The sequence below is a fragment of the Sciurus vulgaris genome (genome assembly GCF_902686455.1).
Source record: "Sciurus vulgaris genome assembly, chromosome: 3".
Taxonomy (NCBI): domain Eukaryota; kingdom Metazoa; phylum Chordata; class Mammalia; order Rodentia; family Sciuridae; genus Sciurus; species Sciurus vulgaris.
Window position 1 is genome coordinate 189407143 of NC_136463.1, and position 17326 is coordinate 189424468.

Below are 17326 nucleotides of genomic sequence, written 5' to 3' on the forward strand. Positions count from 1 at the left end.
GTGGGCCCCTGGGCGCAGGCCAGGCTCAGCCCAGGCGGCACTGTCCCGTAGCCTCGGCTCAGGGCTGCGTGACCGTCATGTGGGGGCTTCCAGGACACACCCCTCCCTGCTGCCCAGGGCAGTGGTGAGCTGTGCCGTCCTCTGGGTCTGGGGCAGGTGTGTCTGGCACACGCTTCCCACGGGGCAGGCTCCTGCTGCCCTGGGCACCGTGCTGGGTCTGCCTGGCCTTCAGTGTGGCGCTGCCCCCATCAGTGAGGTGGGGTGCCTGTTGGCCCTCCTCAGCTGCAGTGGCCTCGTGGGGCGGGGCTGTGATGAGGGCTCCTCTCCTGTCCCCACAGCTGTCCCTGCTTGGGGGTGCCCTGCCCATGTTCGAACTGGTGGAGCAGCAGCCTTCCCACCTCGCCTGCCCCGACGTCCTGAACCTGTCCCTGGGTGAGTGCCAAGGCTGCAGGGCCACAGCTGGGCGGCCCACCATGCTGCCTCTGAATCGAGGCCATGTGCCCAAGGAAACTGCCCAGGTCCTCCAGACTGTGGCTGCAGAGGGTCAGGGCCAACTTGGGAGAGCAGGCTGGCCCTGGGCGTGCTGCCCCACCCTCAGCCTCCCCTGCCACAGGTCTGCACCCCTCCCAGCTGCTCAGACCTTCAGTTCAGAAGAGGCTGGCACCCTTGTGGATGTGAGGCCTCAGGCCAGACAGGGCTGTCCCAGGCTGTCCCCTTGGCCCACAGTCCCAGCAGCCAGAGGCCTCTGAGGAGGTTTTGCCTTGTTCCTTCTAGATTCTTCTGACGTAGAGCGACTAGAAAGGTTCTTTGACTCAGAAGATGAAGACTTTGAGATCTTGTCCCTCTGAACACCCTGGGCTGGGGACCTGGCCTCCACGGCCCCTGCTGCAGGCGCCTTTGAGAATCCAGCTCAGCCTCGTGCGAAGCCTCTGCATTCCATCCCTCCAGTCTCCCCTGCCGCCTCACCCAGAGGGCCTTGAGGACTGTGCTGCCCTGGAGGCCTCACCACAGGAGTCGGACTGCCAGCCCAGAGCAGCGTGGGGCTGACCACGGGCCACCTGTCAGCCTGTGCCGTGAGTCAGGAGCCTCCAGGGCAGTCTGCTTGGCGCTGCCAGCAGCTTCGGTGCCCTGGCTCTGGCCCTGCTTCCTCCTAGGCACCCAGGCCTGTGGTTTGTTTGGAATTAAAGCCCTGTTTGAAGTTGTTCGACACAGACATGAATTTCTGGGGCACTTCCCAGGTCAGTCAGGACCAACAGGTTGGCACGTGTGGAGTACTGGCCTCTGTGGCCTCATACTGGGCAGGGCCGGCTGTGGGCCACATTCCTGTCCAGCGTGGCTGATCAAGGGCTACCTCCGTGGGAGATGAGGTGAGAGAACTGTGGTGAGGTGTCTCCCTGCCTCGGGGAGACTGTTCATGGAACGGCGCTGGGAGAGCCAGAGATGCTGGCGGACACCGAGTCTCAGGCAGCTGGCACGCCCTGGGTGTCTCCTGGAGCTGGCCCTCGAGGTCCCCAAGGCCCATCCCTGCCTCCCTGGGGTGGAGACGCTCTGCCTCCTGCTGCTAGTCAACCCACTTCCTGGGTGGGGAGAAAGGGACGCCTGCCCCCTGCCCCAGGCAGCTGAGGTTCCACATGGTCTGGGCTGGAAGGGGAAGGAACTCTGGTGTGGACCACAGGGCAAGGGTGGGCAGGGCCTCTGGCTCCCAGGCCCTTGGCCCTCTGGTCCTGGCACCCGAGGTCTGATGCATCTGATGCAGGAGGTGGGAGCCTGGGGTTGGCTCTAAGAGCCTTTCTGAAGTCCTGGTACTGGCCCCAGTGGGCAGAGTGTCCAGCCACGCCTGCTCCAGGCAGTTCCCAGCAGCCCCCAGATCTGTGACATAAATTATTTCCTCTAACTGTCCCTTCTCTTTCCACCCTCCCTCTCTTCTCCTTCAGAGACAGCTGGGCAGGAGGGGAGGCTAGGACCACTCCATCCTCTGGGTTCCTAGGGTGGGTGGGCAGAAAGCCTCCAGCAGGGGAGCCATCTTGAGAGCTCACCCAAGAGAAGCATTCTCAGTAGCATAGTTGGCAATTCTTAATGGCAAATAATAAGTTTCAGTAGAAAACAAAGTCTATGTCTTTTGATTTCTCTCCAGTTGTACTGGATGTGATGGCTGAGCTCAGTCACAGGTAGATTTCCCTGAGATGGGTGAGCATAGCCTGCCCTGCTTCCAGCCTGCTCAGCAAGGAGCTGACATCTGCCCTCATGCTGGGTAACGTGTGATCTTCAAGAGGATTTGGGGAGTGTTTCTGCTCATCCTTCAGTAGGAGGAAGTTGTAAAGCAACCAAAGGCTAGGATGGCTTCAGGTTCCCGCAGGCAAGCTAAGTGAGGACTGTCTGGGTGCCCAGCCTCCTTAAGTCCTGAGTGACACCCTGCCCACCCTCTGATATCAGTGCCAGGGACCCACAGTCAGGGAGCCATTGCTGGCCCAGGTGCTGTGGATGGAAGGCAAACCACCCTTATCAGAACACCCACGTTGGCCGTGACTGCTGTGGTCAGACGTTGCACAGCCAGCCTGGAACAGCACTCTTATGGTCCTGGAGGGCACAAGTCCACTTCATGCTGTGCAGAATGACCTTTCTGGAGGCTCCAGGGGAGAATGTGTCCAGAGGCACCTGCATCCTCAGCTGTGGCCCCAACCGTGACCCAACTCCGGGTGGTAAGGACCCTGCAATGGCAGGAGACCCTCAGGACAGTCCAGCGTCCTGCCACCCACATGGGTCCTCCACCTGATCCCACTGCAGAGCCTTCAGTGCTTGTTCAAGTGCCCTGTCTTGGCTAATGGGAGGTTCTGTAGAGGGGGCACAGAGAACCAGAAGGTTCTCTGTGTAGGGCAGATTCTACCAGGAAGTTACAACAAAACCATTCTCCTTTGGAATTGTTTAAAAAGGGACAGAACAAGCCAAGCATGGTGGCACACCATGCTGTAATCCCAGCTTCTCTGGAGGCTGGGGCAAGAGGACAACAGGTTTTGAGGCCAGCCTCAGCAACCTAACAAAAAGGCCGTCTCAAAAAGAGAGAGGGATGCAGTTCAGTGGTAAAGTGTCCCTGAACATTTTGAGTAACACCACACCTCCCCCAAACGAGGCAAGGGAGGTCTGAGAAGGGAAAGCTCCAAGGTTGTAGCAAGAACAGCAGCCTTAGGTTGCGCAGCTGGTAGTGCTCAGGGGGCTGGGATATGCCCTTCTCCACTCAGACTGAGGTTCCACACAGCCAGCTCAGTCCACAGTGGGTGTCTGAGAACAGCAAAGCCTTCTATGGACACATTTGTAGGGTAATTTTTATTGGGGCTTGCAAGGAATTCAGAAAAACTCCAACAAATTATCATTTCCAATTATCTCAATGATAACTGCTCAGTCATTTAATATAAAGGGTGGATGCAGGGGCACACTCCTATAATCACAGCTACTTGAGATGCTGAGGCAGGAGGATTGTGAGTTCAAAGCCAGCCTCAGCAACTAAGCATGGCCCTAAGCAACTTAATGAGACCCTGTCTCAAAATATAAAATAAAGCTGGACATGGTGGTGCATGCCTGTAATCCCAGCAGCTCAAGACAGACAGAAGGACTGCAAGTTCAAAGCTGGCCTCAGCAACTCAGTGAGGCCCTGTCTCTAAATCATAAAAGCTGGTGATGTGGGATGTGGCTCAGCGGTTAAGTGCCTCTGGATTCAATCCCCAGTACCAAAAAATTAAAAATAAAAAGGACTGGGGATGTAATTCAGTGGCAAAGCACCTCTGGGTTTAATCCTAGTAACCAAAAACAGAAAGTTGAAATGGCAGCTGGCTATGAGGGAGCACACCTGTAATTCCAGCTACTTGGCAGGCTGAGGCAGGAGGATTCCAAGTGTGAGAACAGCCTCAGCAACTAAGTGAGGTCCTAAGTAACCTAGTAAGACTGTCTCAAAAAAAGGAGTGGGGAATGTAACAGTGGTAAAATGAGCTGGGATTTAATCCCTGGTAACAAAAACCAAAAGTTCAAAATGAAACTGGCTCTGAGGGAGCACGCCTATAACTAGCTACTTGGGAGGCTGAGGCAAGAGGACTGCAAGTGTGAGGACAGCCTCGGCAACTAAGCAACTGAGTGAAACTGTCTCAAAAGATAAAAAGGACTGGGGTGTAACAAGCTTGAAGTCAGCCTGGGCACTTTAGCAAGGCCCTGTCTCAAAAAGGCCTGGGGTGCAGCTCGGTGGAAGAGGTCCCCTGGGTTCCACACCCAGTACCTCACACACACAACACACCTGCACTTTTAGGACACGGGAGCGGGCAGAGGACATTCCGCCACACCACCTGGCGCCTACACCTCCAAGGTCCCTGGTGACAGGGTCCTTCTTGGCACACCCAGCCCTAGGTCCCCAAAGGTGGCCTCTAGATTTCGGCTTCCAGGAGCTGCGAGTAGAGGAACACCCAGGGCAGGAGTGGCTCACGCCCACAGCGCCCCCAGTGGCCTCTGTGCAGCACTGCAGATGGCGACCTCGGAGAGTGCGCGGATCTCCTGGTGCACATCCTCAATGCTTCTGGAAGCGTCCACCACCTGCTCCACAGGACGCAGAAGAAAAGACCATAACACCCTCTGCTCCAGGTCCACATGGTGATTCGGGTGGGCCAAGAGCTGGAAGGGCCAACCCAAGTCCCCAGCACAGCGACGCTCGTGCCCTTCACCCCACTTTCCTCTGAACCCTGGCCTCACACTCGCGCAGGCCTGAGCAAGTCCACGGGGACTGTGTGTGGATGTGGGGGTGCTGCTGAGCCAGGGCCAGCAGGTGAGCTCGCACAGAGCTGGGAGGGACCTCCTCCCAGCTCCCAAGCGAGGACATGAAGGCATGGTCTTGCTCAAGGGCAGCTCCACAGGCCCAGGAGTGCTGCTCAGAATGTGGGTGCTGAAGCAAAGGCGCACAGTAAGACCCAGCCCAGGGGCACCTGCACAGGCAAGCAGCCCCAGAGAAACTCCTCTCCACCAGAGAGAAGGCAGGGCAGACAGAAGTGCTAGAACCTCCCGTCAGTCTGCTGTCCTGCTGAGGGCTGGGTGGGGGCCCTCACATCTGTGAGGGCTGGAAGAGACCCTTGGCAGCAAGTTCTGGAAAACACCGAGGGTGTTCATGCCCTGAGGGTTGCATGAACATGGCTGTGCAGGACTCATGCAGCTTCCCAGATGGCACCTCCCAGCCCTACCCAGCCCAACCCTCTAGGACAAGACTAAAAGGACTGTTCTGAAAAGCAGGACGACCTGCAGAACCCAGGATGAGCTGTTCAACATGATCAAGAAGTGAGACTCAAGGCGCGTGCAATGGCGCACACCTGTGATCCGGGCAGCTCAGGAGGACAAGTTAAAGGCCAGCCTCAGCGAAAAGCAAGGCACTAAGCAACTCAGTGAGACCCGTCTCTAAATAAAATACAAAACGGGGCTGGGAAGGTGGCTCAGTGGCCAAGTGCCCTGAGTACAATCCCCAGTACAAAAAAAAAAAAAAAAAAAAAAGAAACACAAACGCGTGGGCAGACCCAGTGAGGCCAGCACTGTCTGCAGGCAAAGCTGGCCCGGCACCTTGCACACCTGCACAGGTGATGCCTGAGCCACGCACTCCGCCCTGGAGGAGCTGGTGGCACAGGTGGACCATGTGGACACTCCTGATCTACGTACCTCCCTGGGTCCTTTTGGAAGACACCCCGTAACAAGTGTCCAGGAGAAGCACTAGGGTCAGGGTGGGAGCAAACAGTGCAGAAGGGGCTCGGGGAGGGCAGAGGTGCGTCCTGGCAGGGCAAGGAAGGTGGGCCGACTCTGGGACCGTGGGCTGGAGGGAAGCTGGGGCATGGCACTGTCCTGTGTGGGGACGTGGCTTAGCAGAGCCCCAGTGGCTCTGCACAGGGGACAGTGCAGGAAGGCCAGTGTGATCATGGGTCAGCTGGAAGGAATCCTATAGCCCAGGCACTCCTTGGACTACAAGGAGTGAGAGGCCGAGTACTGACCCCAAGATGGTGTGCCCCACCTTAACCACACGCCCAGGTGCTGCTCCAGGCAGGACGACAGTAGCTATTGTGTGAAGAACCTGCACTGAGCCTCATGTCCATGGGCCGGGGGCCAGGCGGAGGAGCAGGCTGGGCACACGCCCATGCCTCACCGGGACCCCTCCTCAGACACACCTGGCCCACCAGATGAGGAGCCAGGCCTGTCACCTGACTCATGGAGGATCAGGGATGGGCGGAACCTCAGTGGCAGAGCTTGCCTGGCAAGCTTGAAGCCCTGGGCCCAACCCCGAGCACCACACCAAATAAGGAGAGCACCCTGCGGGCACCTGGCACCGCTACCCCAGGCTCCACAGGTGGGAAGCCGTGTCCACCACAGTCCCCAGTCCTCGATCCTCCACGCACCTTCCAGTTCAGAGTCGAGTCTCCCATGAGCTGCTGGAAGCTCTGCAGGGCCCGCTTCTGGAAAGCCCTGTCCTCGTAACGCTCGCGGCCAAACTCTCCCCGCGTGGCAGCATCCGCCACTCCCAGCTGGAGGAACAAGATCAGGTCGGGCTGGGGAAGGCCGACGTCCGGCTGTTTGCACCAATCCAGGGAGAAGTTCTGCCAACAAAGAACCCGTCAATGAGAAAAAGACAGCTTAGTGTCTCATTTCAAAAGTCACTGAAAACGGGGGAGAAGGAGCTGGGCATGCCCCAGAAGCCTCTGGGACCACAAGGAGGACCACAAGTTTAAGGCCAGCCTCAGCAACTCAGTAAGGCCCTGTCTCAAAAAATAAAAAAAAGGGCTGCTGATGTGGCTGAATGGCAAAGCACTCCTGGGTTTGATCCCTGGTACCAAAACAAAACAACAAAACAAAAAGCCAAAAAACTAACACTTAATAAACCCCAAGAGGCGAGAATTCTTTTTTGGGAGGATGGTGGTAGGGATGGAACCGAGGGGGCACTCCCACCGAGCTACAACCCTGCTCCTTTTAAAAGAATCTTGAGACAGGATTTCACCCTGTTATCTGGGCTGGTCTTGAACTTGGCGATCCCCTGGTCTCAGCTGCTGGAGCCACTGGAATTACAGGAGTGGCCACTGCCTCTGGCTAAGAGATCAGTCGTCTTACTCGCAGTGGCTCACCCCGGTGGACCCCCAGACAACGTGCTCCTCCCCACCTCCTTCTAGCTCTCCCCAGCAAATGTCTCAGGTGCACAGAATGGCAGCGTGACCCACACACTCAGCACTCGCCCACGGCCGGCCTCCTGTCCGGGGCAGAGACCGTGGAGGCATCTGGGCTGGAAGACCTGGGGCAGGGAGCAGACAGCTCCAGAGACAGGCATAGGACTCTGGGCCACAACCTTCTATACACCTGTGACGAGAGGCACAGGAGCCAGGCAACCCTGGGCCCCTGCAGGCCGGCACCGGCCTTTCCCTCGTCCTGCCGACACGCTAGCTGGTGCCCTGCTTCTGGAGGGAAGAAGCCCAAAAGCCCCCCCAACACCACGAGCTGAGGACTCACCCAGAGGTCCTTCTCACAGGGACCTTGGTGCGGGGCCCTGTCTTGCCCTCCCCACCGTGCTGACCAAACCCCTCGCCAGGGAAGAGTCTCAGCTGACCCGTGAGGAAGAGGAAGACGCGCGGAGGTAGGCCACCAGTGAGTCATTGTCAAGGCTCACCACAAAAAGAGCCTGACGCAGTGCTGCCTGCTCCGCCCCTGGTGCTGACCCCGAGGCTCCTTACCACCGGGCTACAACCGCAGGCTTTTTACTTTTAAGACAGGGCCTCGCACAGTCCCCAGGCTGGCCCTGAACGTGCGGCCCCCGCCTCAGTCTCCTGAGCTGCTGGGAGCACAGGCGTGTGTGCCACGCCTGGCCCCATCTGCTCTTGATGGGAGGCCCAGCACTTGTGAACCGGACCCAGAGCCTCCGGTGGTAGGCACAAACTACCACCGAGCCACACTCCCCGCCTCCAAAACAAGACCCAAGGCTGCTGCACAGCAGGGAGTCGAGAACCGCGACATCAGAGGTCGTCCCTCACGTGGACCCTCACTGGACTGGGATCCAACAGAACTGAAAGTGCAAGCAAGACAGCAGCGGCTGGGGAGCTGGGACCTGGGCTGACCAGAGGCCTGAGGATACTATGGGATGGCTGCTAACTTATTTTTTTAAAGATGAGATTCTCTTTTTTAAAAGTAATTTTTTGGGTGCTGAAGAAATAGCTCGTTTTCTCAAGTGCTTGCCTAGCACGCCCAAGGGCCCCGGTTCGAATTCCCTGCGCCTCAGGGGAGGGGGGAAAAAGTCATTTTTGGATGTATACTGAAACACAAAGGAACCAACAATGTCTGGAATGGCAGAGCAAAGGGTCCCTGCAACTAGTGTGGTACGGGTGGCAATGAAACTCTTCAATGGAGAGCAGGTCACCAGGGTCACGCACAGGCAACGAGCAACAGCTCACTCAGGCCCAGCAGACGCACCCAGGCCTCTGGGGGGGCAGCGAGACATGGATGAAAACGGGCAGTGGACCACCTTGAAGACACCGTGAGATGAATCATCCACGCCAAAAGTGTGGTCACGTCTCGAAAACAAGCCACACGAGTTTACTCTTCTTATCAATAACAGCAAAGCTGGTCTGCCACAGAGGCAAGACCAAACTCCAGCACGCCCCAAAGGCACGCAGGCGCTGCTGCCTCGACCAGGGGCTCCCTCCACTCGCCGCAGCCAGGGTGCCAGCAGCACTCACCTTCTTGGCGCTCGTGAAGGCAACACCAGAAAACGCGTATCTGTCCACAACCAGGGTGATGCCCTGGCCCAGCTTCTCCTTCATGGACGGTCTGAAACAGAGGGTGCTCCTGAGCCTGGAACTGGGACCACAGGCCTGAGTGGTCATTCTCAAATCATCCTGGTTGTGCAGCTCAGAACACACACACACACAGAGTGAGCTAGCGCCACGGGGCACTCCAACAAAGCCCAACACGGAGGAGACAGCCCTGCACACAGTGAGCACTGATGGGCAGTAAGGGAAGGCGCGCTCACTGTCTGCCAAAGAGAAGCCAGGCAAAGACAGCAGAGGACAGCTGGGAGGGTTGAGTGCCGTCAGGAGGGACCGCCACACTGCCGCCCACAACCCAGGCTGCAAGGACAGGACGCCCTCCACGGAGCAGACACGGGTCCACTTCATGCCCCAGGCTCAAGATCTTAGGAAGACACAGTGGAAGGGCCTGGCGTCAGCAAGAAGCACGCTGCAGCCAGGGAACCACTGCCAGCTCACTGGCAGGATGAGCGAGACACACCACAGACCTCGGCGGAGCACGACCTCCCTCCACGTGCAGTCCGTGGCAGCAGAGCAGGTTGCACGCTGTGTGTGTGCCGTCTGCATGTACGTGTGAGTGGAAGTGCACGGAAGGGCACACCTCAGTGAATCAGTACTGAGGTACTGCCACAGAGGTACGAGGAACGTGAGAACCACAAGCTCCAAGGAGTCTGTGGACACCACCAGGATGAAGCGAGCCACAAAAGGAGGCTGTGGTCCGCCTGAACGTGAACCGTGAGCTCCAGTTAAGCAGCCAGCACTGCTACCAACCGCCATGAATGTAACACATGATGCAGCCCCGGGGGAGCTGGGGAGGGGTGTGCAGGGACTCTGCTTTCCATCAGCTTTTCTGTCTGTCTAAAACTATTATGTAGGGCTGGGATAATGGCTCAGTGGTGGAGCACTTGCCTAGTATGTATAAAGCACTGGGTTCAATTCTCAGCACGACACAATATGTTTTGAAAATTTAACTCTATGGGGGGATGGTTAGAAGGAAAAGCAGGGACCAGCCGCCTCTGCTCACAGGACCAGGAAGACACCACCTGGGCAGGGCCACTCGGGATCGAGAACTGTGCGCTCAGCAGCAGAGCCCGGGAGGGCAGCAGTGTACAGCACTCACACGTGTTCCCAGCGGTTGGCAGAGAAGAGCAGGTGCACCGAGTGATCCTCCAGTTCACTCTTCTTTTCCAAGTAGGAACTCAGAAGTTTGCCAATTTCAGTTGATCTCTCTAGGAAAAAAAGAAAAGAACACAAATACTTGTGAGGTCAGTCCATTTAATTTAGAATATAGTTCATGCTGAATTTCTCATCCTGTTCTCAAGTCTAACTCTTGAGTTTTACTTTACTATCTCAGAGATTAGTAAGCCAAGAGAGCTTCCCTGAGAAAGGCGGCAATGTGCTGATTCCTTGATGACAGTAATTCAGGGAAGTACACTGTGACACCAAGGAAGGAACTTGTAAGATTTGAGGACTGGAACCTGTTAAATATTCAAGAAATCTTTTTCCCGCATTTATATGCTGTCTCTTCATTAAAAACTGGTGGTTAAATTTCCATAAACCTTTTCAGAATCGATGCTTTCCTTTAAAAACTAACAATATTGGGTTGCGAGTGTTGCTCAGTGGTAGAATGTGCTTAGCGTGCATGGGGTTGGGTTGCATTCCCAGCACCTAAATAAAGAAAAACAAAAACCAAATCCACAGGTGAGAGGAGAGTAGGCTGTGCCTAGCCCTGAGTTACTCCGACTTGTAAAGCAGTCCTTTGCCACAAGCTGCTCCATCCTGAGCACAGGTGCCAAGGTAGACGACTGCACACCTTTTCTGCACAAGTGAACAGCCCCCATCTGCCCAGCACCACCTACAGCAAACTAGTAAATACGTGTGCTATAAAGACGACCACCTGTGAACTTACTGATCAGAAGCACTTGGATGCATGGGTTATCAACCCCATAAAAAAGAAGTCCTTGAGCTTGAAACGCCAGGTCCTCGAATGTAATACCCTCTCACCTGAGATGCACAAAAGGAGCACCCCAAGACTGGTGCTGCACGCAACCACCCAGAGCTCAGAAGGCCACCTGTGGGCTGAGTGTTGCAGGTACGAGGGATCAAGACGGGAATGAAGAACTTGCGATTGCCCGTCCTATGACGACCAGGCGCCCGAGTACCCAGGGAGCAGAGGCTGGAGGAAGGGTCGCACCTGTGAACAACCTGACACTGGAGACACGAGCGTGCTCGGTCTACCTTAACAATGGTGCAGCGCGCGCGAGAGCAGGCTGGGGAAGCTCGCGGGAAGCGCGGCAGCTCGGCGCGGAGGCCGCCGCCCGCAGCCCCCGCGCAGCGGCTCCGCGCAGCCGCCCGGCCCGCCCGCGCGCGCACCTGGGAAGCGCAGCAGCTCGGCGCGGTGGCCCGCGGCGCACAGCGCGGCCACCAGCTTGCGGCCCTGCGTGCTCTTGCCGGCGCGGTCCACGCCCTCCAGCACGATCAGCGCCCCGCGACGGCCCGCCATGTCGTCCAGCGCGCGCTCAGCGGAGCTCCCGCCAAACCCGCGCCGCCCCCCGCGGCGCGCGCCAGGACTGGCTGCGGCGGGGGGCGGGGCCTGCGCATGCGCCTCGGGCCGCACCGCCTCTTCCGGGCCTCGGGCCGCGTGCGGGGGACGCCGGCGCCGGGGGGCGGGCGGGCCTGCGCGCCAGGCCCTGGAGGCGCCGCCTCGCTGCTCGGGTCGGCGTGGCCCAGAAGGACGGCGGGGCGGTAGGGCTCCGCGCTCGGCCGAAGCACGGGCCTGCGCCCCGGGCCGCGTCGGCTGCTTCAGGTGCCCTGGCGCGGCGCCCGGCCGGACCTCGCTCTCCGAGCCGCCTGCTGGAAGCAGAGCGAGGGGCCGCGAGTCCCTGGCGCCTCTGCAGCTTGGCGACCCCGGGCCACTCCCACGGAGCGGAGGCAGCAGATGGGAGATTCGAGGCTGTGCTCCCCGCTCCCGAAGTCCGCCCTGGGCACGCGTGTCGGTGGAGTGCGCTCGGCCCTGATCGAGTGCGGCCTCTGCTGCTGGTGGCGCGGGTCGCACCCGACTCACTCTGCTGGCTTCCTGCCCGGCCCCGCGCCTCCCTCAGCCTCTGCCTCTTCCCTAGCCACCCGCTTATTGTGATTGGCCTCCGCTCATCAGAGAAGACATTTATTCGGCTTGTGTTTTTTTGTTTTCTTTTGTCCTAGGGATTGAACCCAAGGGCACTTGACCACTAAGCCACATCCCAGCCATCTTTATTTGTTATTAGAGACAGGGCTTGCTAAATTGCTTAGGGCCTCACTAAATTGGTGAGGTGACCTTGAACTCAAATACGCCTGCCTGCCTTCGCCTTCTGAGCCGGGGGATTACAGGCGTATGCCACCATGCTTAGCTTGACCCTTGGTTTTTGGAGATTGGCTTATTTTGTTTAGCATGATATTCTCCAGCTCCATCCATTTAACAGCAAATGTCATAATATTCTTTAAACTGAGTAATATTCTACATTTTCTTTATCCATTCATCTGTTGAAGGGTACCTAACTTGGTTCCATAGTTTAGCTATTGTGAGTTGAACTGCTATAAACATTGATGTGACTGTGTCTCTGTAGTGTGCTGATTTTAAGTCCTTTGGGTATATAAAAGGAGGAGTGGGATAGCTGGGTCAGATGGTGGGTCCATTATCAGGTTTTCTGGGGAATCTCCATAGCACTTTCCATGATGGTTGTACCAATTTGCAGTCCCACCAGCAATGTATGAGTGAACCTTTTCCTCCACATCCTCCCCAACATTTATTGTTGCTTTTATTTTTATTTATTTACTTATTTTTGGTACTCAGGATTGAACTCAGGGGCACTTAACCACTGAGCCACATCCCCAGACCCCCTTTTTAAAAACGTTTTTGTGGTGCTGGGGATTGAACCCAGGGCCTTGTGGATGCAAGGCAAACATTACCAACTGAGCTATAGTCCCAGCCCATCCTCAGCCCTTTTTGTATTGTATTTGGAGACAAGTTCTCGCTGAGTTACTTGGGCCTTGCTAAATTGCTGAGGCTGACTGAATTTGAGATCCTCCTGCCTCAGCCTTCTGAGCCACTGGGATCACAGGTGTGCACCACCATGCCCAGCTGTTGCTTGTATTCTTGATAATTGTCATTCTGACTGGAGTGAGATGGAATCTTAGAGTAGTTTTGATTTGCATTTCTCTAATTGCTAAGAGATGATGAACATTTTTTCATGTATTTGTTGATCAATTGTATTTCTTATGTGAAGTGTCTGTTCAATTCCTTAGCCCATTTATTGGGTGGGTTATTTGTTTTTTGGTGCTAAGTTTTTGTGTTCTTTTTGCCCGCTGGGGATAGAACCCAGGGCCCAGCATGTGCTGAGCACACAGGACCACGGCTGCGGCTTATGCTGAGGGAGAGGCAGGAGGGCGCTTTCCAGGCAAGCAGTCGGGGCACGGAGGGTACAGGCAAGTCGGGCAGTGGTTCCAGCTCTGGGCCCCACTCCAGATGGTGGACAGACCCTTGTGCTGCTGCCTGGGACAGGCAGAGCAGCTCTGTGGTCCCTGACTCAACCCTGCCTTGTCTGATTTGAGGTGTGGAAGGATGGTGGTCATATTCCCAATTGTGTGTTTCCTTCCCGGAGCTTGATGACATGGCTTCCAAAGAGGATACATCGTATTCAGGCAGAAGCTTTAAAAGCACAGACTGCCTTGGGCCTGTGGGATCAAGTGCCTTCTGACACTGACCCCCGACAGGTGAATAGGAGATGGGGGTCTGAGTGGTTGGCCATTGGTGTGGGGTTACAGGGCCTATTAGGTTCCCTCTGCTTTTGAGGTTTTTCCACGGAAACGTGTAAAGGCACAGCAGCCTGCTGGTGCCAGTGCCCCCTCAGTGTGAGCATTCCTCAGCTTCACCCTCAGGGTGGCGTCCACAGTGCCGACCACCACCGCCTTCCTCCCTGTGCCTCTGCTCCTGCAGCCTTAACAAAATGCCGTGGTCAGGCTGGTGGGAAGTGTGTTTCCTCACGGTTCTGCACACATGAGGACAAGGTCAGGAGACCGCTGTCCTGTTCATTGCATCCTCGCTGGGCAGAGGGACAGCACCCTCTGCTGTCTCTTCCTCTTATTCAGGCACCAGCCCCACCAGATGGCATCCGTCTTTGTGACTTTATTTTGACCTGAAGGTCCCATCTCCATGATCACGATGGGGGTTAGGGTTTCAGCATAAGGATTTTGGAGGGACAGAATTCAGCCTATAGTCTCACTCATCTGCTTCCGGAATAAGACTCTCTCAGACCTGTCCCTGCTTAGCCAGCCTCCCCTTCCCGGTCCCCCTTGCCTTTAGGACAGGTGTTTGAGTTCCTGTCAGTGGAATGAGCACCTGCGGCTGGTCTGCACCTCGAACCCCGGGTGGGCATCCTCACTGCTCTCTCCCTGACACCCTGTCATGCAGAGGTGAGCCCTTCTGGGGGCAGATGCTGCTGGAAGGAACCGCCCCGAGTGGCCCCATGTAGCAGGGGTGACCTCCCTTCCCTGGGACTGTTTACACAGGGATGCTAAATGGAAGAAGCACAATCTGTCTTTGCTAAGCCTGGGTCTCAGTTGGGTTTCTTGGTTGGAATAGCTTAGGTTTCCCCAGGAACACTGGTTCTCGGTTGGTGATTTCACCCCCAAGGGGACATTGGTGATGTCCAGGTCTTGGAAGCCAGGTATGAATTGTGGATTTGTTTGAGCCATTGTAAGGCAGGGAAGCTGCTTCTGTGGGGGAATTCAAGAAAGCCCAGGTCATGCTGGTGCTCTGCCTCAGCTCACAAGCCCCTGTTCAACAAGCCGCCTGGAGATGGGCTGACCCTGCCACGTCCCAAACACTGTTTTTCCCGATTTATTCTGTCTTCCTCAAACGGCCACCGCATGGAGAACTTCTGATGTTCTCCTAGGAGGATCTGGGCCCTTTTCCCTCCTCAGTGTGCACTTCCTGTCAGGGCTGGAAGATACCAGATGCCTGCTGGGCTGGTCACCAGGCAGTTAGGGACGCCTTGATTGTGGTGACTTGAGGGGTGGGTGCTACGAAACACACGATGACCCTCACAGCACAGTCACTCTTTTTTGGGGGGTGCTGGGGATCATTCTTTATTTTGAGACAGGCTCTCTGAGTCGCTCAGGCTGGCTTTGAACTTGCACTCCTCTTGCCTCAGCTTCCCAAGTTGCTGGGATCACACTTGTGCGCTTGACCAGCTAGGAAGCCTCAAAGGTCAGCTGTGTGCAGGTTGAGGCACTGTCTTGTAAGTGGTAGTAGAGGCATGGGGTCTTCCCTCTCTCTGTCAGTCTCTAAAACAGGATTGCAAGAGGGGTTGGCAGTTGTCCTGTATGAATGAAGGAAGACAAACGATCTGGGAGAAGTCATTCTCAATGTGACGATATTTAAAGTCAGAGTGTTATTTTAGTGGAGTACCAGGGACCAGACCCGAGCTTGAAGCATGCTCCGCAGGCACCTTATTGCTGAGCTACATCCCCGGTCCTCACTATCTTTATTAGTATATATCTTACAGATGAAAGACGGAAGACCAATGTCCCTACAGAGAATGGGTGGAGGGCATACAGAAGAAAATGATGGAAGGGCTATCAATAGCTGAACGATATGTAAATAATGTTCAGCATCACTTCACGTTTACTACGTGAGGGCTGGGTCATGGCTCAGTGGTAGAGCACTTGCCTAGCACGTGTGAGGCACTGGGTTCTGTCCTTAGCACCATACAAAAATAAAGGTATTATGTCCATATACAACTAAAAAAATTTTTAAAAAGAAATACAATGAGAAATTTGAAGTTTGTTATTGTTAGTTTTTCTTTTGTTCCTAACAAGTTAGCATAGAATTTTTTTTAAGCCTGATGAACCTGGTGTTGGTGAAAGTACACAGTCACAGATGGTGGAAGTGTCAGTCAACCCAGCCTCCCCAAGAGCAGAGTATTATGGGGGTACCCTTCCCTGGTGTGGTGGGCCTGCAGCCTCAGTTGATCCAGCCGTCCTTAGCAATCAGAAAGATCGGCATTTAGAAGGTGCTACGGTCTTTGAAGCAGAATACCACTTCAGATGTGAATCTTGAAGCCCTAATGAGGTAATGTGGTAGACTGGCGATGAACTTGCCAGTCTCGCATTGTTACCTAGGGTCTAATTCTACCCTTGCTGAGCCAGTGGAACATCATCAGGTGAAGTCTTGCAGCCCCCATTCTGGCCTCCAGGACCTCTCTGGAGGCCCTGAGCATCAGGCAAGTTATCCTACTAGCTGGGTCTGCTGTGCTGGAGAGGCCACAGGTAGGTGCTCTGGTTCATGTAGCCAGCTGAACACAGCCTTCTAGGCATGCAGATCTGCTGGGAATGAGGTGTCAGCGTGAATGGAATTAGAGTCTGTGTGGAATCCCTGCCTGAGAAAACTGTGGCATGCAATTTGATGGTTCTCGTAAGGCACTGCATTTTTAGGTAGTCCCTCATTCAGGACCAGATGATTGAGTGAGAGATACATACAGCTATGTGTACAGGCTTGTTCATGGCAGTGTCTGCCACCAAGGAGTGCGCTCAGGTGTGCAACCAACACAGTGGAATGCACCTGTACGCAAGCTGGAAGCACCGTGACACGTGGCCACTGTTCAGGGACAGCATCCAGCACAGGAGCAGCAGAAGCTGGGCATGGTGGCCACACCTACAATTGCAGCGTCTGGAGAGGCTGAGGCAGGAGGATCACGAGTTCAGGCCAGCTTGGTAACTCAGTGAGACCTGTCGCAAAAGAAGAAATAAAGTGGTTGGGGGTGTAGCTCAGTGGTAGAGCATTCCCGCACTCAATCCTCAGTTCTGGGGGGGTGGCAGACCCGAAATGACACCTGACCAAAGAAGATATTCCGGATGCCAAAGGTGGGTATGAAAACCTGCCCCACATCAAGGTCAGCAGGGAGCTGCAGATCCAAACAGTGAGGAACTTGCCCACATTTATTAGAATGTCCATGACCCAGAACTCTGGCCACATCAGATGTTGGTGAGAACAAGGAGCAACATTCATTGCTTGGGAGAATAAAGGATGCATGCCCCACGGAAGACTGGCAGTTCTGTGCAGAACATCTCACAGATGGCCAGCATTTACTAAATGAGTTGAAAACTATGTCCACAGAAAAACCTGCACATGAGGGATTATGGCAGCTCTATTCACAATTGTCAAAATGTAAAGCAACCAAGTGGTCCTTCAATAGGTGAATGGATAAACTGTGGTAACTCATACATTGGGATGTCTTTCAGGTTAAAAAGAAACGAACTATCAAGTCACAAAAACACATAGAGGAATTTTAAGTGTATATTGGTAAGTGAAGGGAGTCGTTTAATAAGACTGCACACTAAGCCGGTTGCGGCACTGCATGCCTTTAATCCCAGCGGCTTGGGAGGCCGAGACAGGAGGATCATGAGTTCAAAGCCAGCCTCAGCAAAAGTGAGGCACTAAGCAACTCAGTGGGATCCTGTCTCTAAATACAATACAAAGTAGGGCTGAAGATGTGGCT

The 17326-nt window shown here is 55.4% G+C and overlaps 2 protein-coding genes across 4 annotated transcripts in view; one reads left to right on the forward strand and one right to left on the reverse strand.

The window, feature by feature from the left end:
• The window catches only part of ATG4B (autophagy related 4B cysteine peptidase), a gene marked incomplete at its 5' end in the record, with an annotated part of 20986 nt that extends 19782 nt beyond the window's left edge, over nt 1-1204 (forward strand). The window contains 2 exon segments of the mRNA XM_079133679.1: nt 339-432; nt 775-1204. Coding sequence (XP_078989805.1) covers nt 339-432; nt 775-848 — 168 coding nt within the window. The 3' untranslated portion in view covers nt 849-1204.
• On the reverse strand, nt 828-11377 carry DTYMK (deoxythymidylate kinase). 3 transcript variants are annotated; one of them, XM_079133693.1, is made up of 5 exons: nt 11166-11374; nt 9913-10021; nt 8724-8814; nt 6405-6530; nt 828-4572 (listed from the first exon to the last, which is right to left on the reverse strand). In XM_079133693.1, the coding sequence occupies exons 1-5, from the start codon at nt 11293-11295 to the stop codon at nt 4462-4464; spliced, it is 567 nt and encodes a 188-aa protein (XP_078989819.1). In that variant the 5' UTR covers nt 11296-11374; the 3' UTR covers nt 828-4461. The 3 variants fall into 3 exon arrangements, with proteins under 3 accessions (XP_078989819.1, XP_078989818.1, XP_078989820.1); XM_079133692.1 differs by having other exon boundaries at nt 6405-6602; nt 11166-11372; XM_079133694.1 differs by lacking the exons at nt 828-4572; nt 8724-8814 and having other exon boundaries at nt 11166-11377.
• Between the last annotated feature and the right edge of the window lie 5949 nt (nt 11378-17326).